General features: G+C 51.4%; 1 protein-coding gene across 1 annotated transcript; it reads right to left on the reverse strand.

Moving 5' to 3' along the window:
- Positions 1-811: 811 nt before the first annotated feature.
- Positions 812-1,897, reverse strand: LOC121478406 (forkhead box protein D4-like 1). The gene is made up of 2 exons (XM_041733479.1): positions 1,075-1,897; positions 812-987 (listed from the first exon to the last, which is right to left on the reverse strand). The coding sequence occupies exons 1-2, from the start codon at positions 1,895-1,897 to the stop codon at positions 812-814; spliced, it is 999 nt and encodes a 332-aa protein (XP_041589413.1).
- Positions 1,898-6,821: the final 4,924 nt, after the last annotated feature.

The following is a 6,821-nucleotide window of genomic DNA, read 5'->3' on the forward strand; positions in this document are numbered from 1 at the left end:
AGGCTTTGCTTTCTGTTTGCAAAGCCAGGTTATATTCACTAATAAATAAGCTTTCTTATAACTCTAGAAATTGAACAAGTTACAAAAGAATGTCCTCATGATGTTGTAGTTCATAGATCTGGGGGAACCAGAAGGGAGAGGGTGGGGTGTGGGGAGGGGAGCGGCAAGGAGGAGAAGGAATAAATAAATAAGTCTTTAAAAATAAATAAAAGAAGTTCTATTTAGAGAGAAACCCAGAAGTGATATGAAACAATGTTACCGTAGTGATCTAGCATTTTATTTCGTCTATTTCGTCTATATAGCTAGCTTTAGTTTTAACATCTTTCCACGGAAGATGGCACATCAAACACACAGATCGGAAACAAGTGTCTTGATATTAAAGTTCTATATTACACATCGGTTTCAGGAAAACATAAAGAGCATGAGTATCTTGCACTTGGCTTGGGACCAGTATTTAGGACTGCTAGGGAGCCAACGAGGGGAAACAAGTCGCGCAGCATCGGACACTGTCTACGTATTTTTGGCCAGCACGAGATGCCCCACTCACGTTCCTCAGCCTCCGCACACGGGTCCCGGGAAAGGCGCTGGAAGCCACACCCGGAGGCTGGCAGAGACAGGGCGAGAGTTGGCGCGATCCGGGGTCCGGGGTCCGGTGGCCCGAGCCCTCTCCAGCTGCAGCCGTGTAGATGTTTCGCAGCGACCCAAACGGCGGCCGGGTTAGCGGCGGTTCCGAGGGCGCGGGGCTCAGCCCGCAGGTGTGCCCTGTGCCCCGCGGAGTGGGCGCGGGTCACGCCAGGCGCAGGTGCGCTCCTCAGAACGAGGCGGGCAGGGCGCGGTCCCTGCCGGCAAGGCTGGCGGCGGCGGGGGCCCCGGGCTGGCACCGGGGCTGTTGGCCCAGCACAGCGCGGTCGCGGGGAGCGCAGCCGCCGGGGCCGTCCCGCGGCGGCGGGGGCGGCGGGGGCGGCGGGGGCGGCGGGGGCTGCTGCTCTAACAGCGTCCGGGCGGCGGCGGCGGCGGACACCTGCAGCAGGTGGCAGCAGCCCCACGGGGGCGGGGGCGGGGGCGGGGGCGGGCTCTGCGCGGCCCCGGTGGCCCCTCCGCGGACGCCGCGCATGATGCTGTCGATGCTGAAGGGGCTGCGTCCGGCTCCCGGCCCCCGGCCCTCCTGGCGAGGCCGCGCGCGCAGAGGGGGCTGCAGCGCGGCGGGGGCGCGGGCGGGGGCGCGGGCGGGGGCGCGGGCGGGGGCCAGCTCGACGGCCGGCGCTTTCCGGGGCGCCTGGGCGGAGGCGGGGGCCGGGGCCGACAGCAGCAGGTAGCGCAGCGGGAGCGGGTGCAGCAGCGCCCCCGGGGCGGGCTGCGGCGGGGCGGGGGCCGGGGGCCCGAGCAGCAGGCCGGGGAGGGCGCCGTGCGGGGCGGCGGGCGCGGCGGGCGGCGGGCGCGGGGCGTGCAGGGGCGCCCCCGGGGGCGGCGGGGGGCGCTTGAAGCGCTTCCTGCGCCGGAGGAAGCTGCCGTTGTCGAACATGTCCTGGGAGGCGGGGTCCAGGCTCCAGTAGTTGCCCTTGCCCGGGTGGCCCGGCTCGCGGGGGATCTTGACGAAGCAGTCGTTGAGCGACAGGTTGTGGCGGATGCTGTTCTGCCAGGCGGGGAACTTGCGGCGGTAGTAGGGGAAGCGGCCGCGGATGAAGGCGCAGATGCCGCTGAGCGTGAGGCGCTTGTGCGGGCTCTGCAGGATGGCCATGGTGATGAGCGCGATGTACGAGTAGGGCGGCTTGGCGGGCGGCGGGGCGCCGAGCCGGGGGAGCCGCGGGCCCCCGCCCCCGCCCCCCTCCCCGCCCCCCTCCCCGCCCGGGGCGTCGGCCTGGCCGGCTCCCGGGTCCTCGGGGTGGGGCGAGTTCATGGGCGCGGGCCGGCGGGCGCGGGAGGCGGGGCCCGGCCGCGGGCTGGGGCGGAGGCTGCGGGGCGAGCGCACGCCCGGCGCGGTGGCCCGGCTGCTGCGCTCTGCCGGCGTCTCCGTCTCCAACAGCCAGCGAAGATGCGCCTCGCCCGTTACGGCGGCTGCCTCGCGCCCTCCTCCCCTTTATACCCCTTCCTCCCCGGCCTGCAGACTCCCACTTCCTCCCGACGCAGTCCAATGGTGAGGGTCCTCGGCGTTCCCGACAGGGCCAGAACCTTCAGCCGCCGCCGCCTCCTCCTCCTCCTCCTCCTCCTCCTCCTCCTCCTCACGCCCACCCGCCCCCGGGGAAGATGCGCCCGCAAAGCGCTCGAGATGGTGCGAACGAAGAAGAGGTGGGAAGACGCGGGACCCGACCGTCGGTGGCCGCCTTCACACCCAGGCCTCTCCCCTGGAGGCTAGAAATGGGGGAGGGGGGTCCTATAATCTACGGTGTTTGACTCTGAAAGAATGTTTAAATGCTTTAGTGTGTCACAGCTGGTGATTCACTCATTTTCACTGGTGGATTCCATCCTCATCCGGAATGAATGAAATATTCTTAATGTTCTTGGGGGTGGGGGGTGGGAGCGAGGCTGGCAGGGTCCCATCTACTCCCCACCTTGGCTCCCCCAAATGTTCTCCTGCTCAGCTTTTCAGAAAAGGACGAAATGTCCTTGGTGTGACGTTATGGAAGTTCGGGGTGAAAGGAACGCAGGAGAGCTAGGGAGAAGTCCCCTTGTATCACTGATTCTCCAACTTCTTTGAACATTTGACATTAAATGTAGGAAGTATATTTTACATCACTATTTTAGATAAACTTTGGTAACTAAAATAGATTTCATAAAACAAGTGACCACTGTTTTGCTTTTTTTTTTTTTAAATATCCACAACCAACTACACTGATTTTGCCACATCCTAACCAGTACAGAGCCAGTGTGAAAAATCCTGTTTTCAGAAAAATAGCCTCACAACAAACACCAAGGGATGCACCAGTCTGAGGGTCAATCTCTCACACATGTTTTCTCTCCCTCCTCCTCCTTCCCTTTTCAAAATCCAACATTAAGCACTTTTACTATAATAATAAATACTAAAGTTGAAACCTTAAATAAGGCAAAGGGGAGGTGCGGTTCTGGAGGAGTGACAGGGCAGACAAAGCTGTTTGACTCATCTGACGTCCTTGAAAGTCAAGGATTTTTAAATTGGGTTTATTTAAATCTGCTCAGAAACTAGAGTGGTGGGATATAATATGTGTTATCTAAGGGGATCTTATGGTGAAATGCTGAGCAACAGCGCATATTCATAATTTAATATCCACCCACTAGTGAAAAGAATTTGAGAAGGCATCTAATAAAAACACAGCGTGAAAATATTGTATCATGCCACTGATTGTCACTGAATGAATCTTTCATTTGTGCTTGTAAATGATAATGAATTTTCAGCAAGAAATCAGAGGTCAGCTAAAAGGGCAAAATATGACAAAAAAAAAAAAAAGTAGCTCAAAGTAGCTAGTCCTTTCAGGATAAAATTTTGAAAACCGCTTCCTCTCGTGTCTTTTAAAAGCTTATCCAGTACTCCTGAGGTTCTCATCCTCAGGCTTCTCAGTCAAATGTAGCCTAACCTGGGACAAATGACCCAAGCTTCTGAGCCTAACAGATTTGTGTTTGAATCCCAGATTCACCAATTACTACTTGTGTGATCTACTAAACTAAGCTCCAGGAGGGCTGACAGGTGTTGCATTCAAATTCAGACTCCCAGCTGCCTCCCGGTCAGCCCCCTGCAGGTAAGGCACAGTTTGGCAAGCAGCAGAGGAATCTGAAGACCTGGAAAGGGAGTATTGTTAGTTTTCCTAGAGTCAACTTCTGTGGGGATTTGCGTTATTTAAAAATGAAAGGAGGAAAGGAAAGACAGGCAAAAACAAAACAACTGAAACCACCCCCATTGGTGGAGGTGTGTCAAAGGGGGCACAGGAGACAAAGAGCCCGTCCCCCCCCCCACCTACGTGGCCCCCAGCTTGGACAATTTGAGGAAGGAGTATTAGATTATAACTCAAAGTATAAGGTAAATATTCATGTGTCCATACTGATAAAAATGAAATGATCAAGTAAATTAATAAATGGGGGAAAGAGGGATACCTACCTGGGTGGCTCAGCCAGTAGAGCATGTGACTCTTGATCTCAGGGTCCTGAGTTCAAGACCCACATGGGCACTGGGCATAGAGCTCATTTAAACAAAACAACCCCCCCGCCCAAAAAAAATAAATAAAACAAAACCCAAAAAAATAAGCAGAGGAAAAGAAGCAAATTGCCCATGAAGAAGAATTCCAAATAATGTAGATACTCCTCAGGGAGGAAGAGCATATTTCCTTACTCCTTTACTGTGGTGGGCAGTGCTGAGTGGCTTCCTTCCAAAGAGTACAGTCTGGGGCAGGGGAGGGAAGGGGAATAATCTTACAAGTGGAGAAACTGGACAAACACTTCAGCCAGGTCATCAGGTGACCACTGTTAACATTAATAGTCATAAACCATGTTAATAGCATCTTGAGATGTGATAAAAATAGCACCCTGTGATCTCACTCCCCAAAACCCATCTAAATCAGGAGAAAAACAGACAAATTCCAATAGAGGAGCATCTTATGTACCTAAGCAAAACCATTCTCAAACTATCAAGGTAACCAAAACAAGGGAAGTCTAAGAAACTGTCATAGCCAAGAAGAGTCTACAAAGATATGACAACTAACTTGTCTATCCAACTATCTTGGATGGCATTCTGGAAAAGATAAAGGAAACTATGTAAAAATTAAGGATATTTGAATAAACTATGGACTTTGGTTAATAATGTATCAATATTGGTTCACTAATTTTAACAAATGTGCTATACTATTTAACACCTTAAGTGTGTGTGTGTTGCGGGGTGGGGGGGGTAGGTGATATGGGAACTTGTACCATCCGTACTTGTATCTTGTACGATCTGCTCAATTTTCCTGTAAATCTAAAACTGTTCTGAAAATTACATTCTATTAGTTTAAAAAATTAAACATGGGAAAAAAGGCCTGATAGCCAAAAAGTAGAAACTCAAAATGGGGCAGCCCCAGTGGCACAGCAGTTTAGCGCCGCCTGCAGCCCAGGGCGTGATCCTGGAGACCCTGGATCGAGTCCCACATCAGGCTCTCTGTATGATGCCTGCTTCTCCCTCTGCCTGTGTCTCTGCCTCTCTCTCTGTCTCTATGAATAAATAAATAAAATCTTTAAAAAAAAAGAAACTCAAAATGTCCATCGGCTGATGAATGAACAAAATGTGGTATATAGATTTTTGTTCAGGAACAAAAAGATACGAAGGGTTGATACATACATACTACACCACAAGGATGAATCTTGAAAACATTATGGTGGTGAAAGAGTCTGAGTAGACCAGTTATAGAAACAGAAAGTAGATCAGCAGTTGCTGGGGGCTAGGAGCAGGGACTAACTGCTGATCTGATGGACGGATAGTTTCTTTGCGGAGTGAGGAAAATGTTCTGGAATGAGATAGTGGTGCTAGTACTTGCTGCTACCTGTGGATATACTAAAGCCATGAATTGTACACTTTAAGAAGGTTAAGTTTAGGGATGCTTGGGTGTCTGCCTTTGGCTCAGGTCCTGATCCCAGGGTCCCAAGGATAGAGCCCCGCATTGGGCTCCCTGCTCACGGGGAGGGGGGGTCAGCTTCTCCCTCTCCCTCTGCCATTCCCACCCTTCACTTGTGCTGTCTTTCTCAAATAATTAAAATCTAAAAAAATAAAAATAAAAATAACATAAAATATAGTACAAAATATAAATTAAAACAGTGAGATGCCATTCTACCCAGACCGGCAAAGATGAAGTGTGTTAACTAGGTTTGGAAAAATGGGTACTTTCATACCCTGCTGTATAAACGCAAAAAGTTACAGCCATTTGGAAGAGCAGTTTATCAGTTCTATTAAGCATTTCACATGTGCACATGCCGGAAGCTAGTGATTCCGCCCGAACCTATTCTTTTTTTTTTTTTTTTTAAGATTTTTATTTATTTATTCATGAGAGTCACACACAGAGAGAGGCAGAGACATAGGCAGAGGGAGAAGCAGGTTCCATGCAGGGAGCCTGATGAGGGACTCGATCCCCAGACTCCAGGATCACGGCCTGGGCCAAAGGCAGGCGCTAAACCATTGAGCTACCCAGGGATCCCTGAATCTCTGTATTCTAGAGAAACATTCTCACCTGACAACAGAGAGACACGCTGCACAATGATGTTCACTGCAGCACTGTTTGCAGTGTCGAAGGCAGGAAAGGACTGGTTCATCTGCCACAAGATCACAAACCACAGGACTTCTCTCGCTACAACCCTTCAGCCACTTCCCAGGGCATTCAGAATAAAGCACATGCTGGCTGCTCCACAGGGAGCAACGAGGCTGGCCCTAGCTCACAAGTCCAACTGCACCTCATACCCTGGCTTTCCACCCTCTGTGGCCCTGGCCTCCCGCCTGGTCTTGCATGGCGCTGTGTGGACTCCCACCTCAGAGGCCGTTCTACTGCTTGCTCCCTCTGTGTGGAACCTTTTTCCCTTCCAATGTACATCTCCTTTCAGCTCCATTCTCAACTCAGAAACCATCTTTTCAACCACGCCCAGTCCTTTTATCAGCCTTCTTATTTTCCTCATATTTTCTAATTTATATCCTTCCACTAAAATGTAAACAGTGTAAGAACCTGGCCCTCATCTGTCCTGTGCAGCATCAGTCTAGCACTCACATGTGGGTGACTGGAAGCTCTCAATAAATGATTTTTTAAATGAATGTATTCTATGCTATACAATTAATTTCTTTTTTTTTTTTTTTTTAATTTTATTTATTTATGATAGGCACACAGTGAGAGAGAGAGAGA

The sequence above is a fragment of the Vulpes lagopus genome, chromosome 2 (assembly GCF_018345385.1).
Source record: "Vulpes lagopus strain Blue_001 chromosome 2, ASM1834538v1, whole genome shotgun sequence".
Lineage (NCBI taxonomy): Eukaryota > Metazoa > Chordata > Mammalia > Carnivora > Canidae > Vulpes > Vulpes lagopus.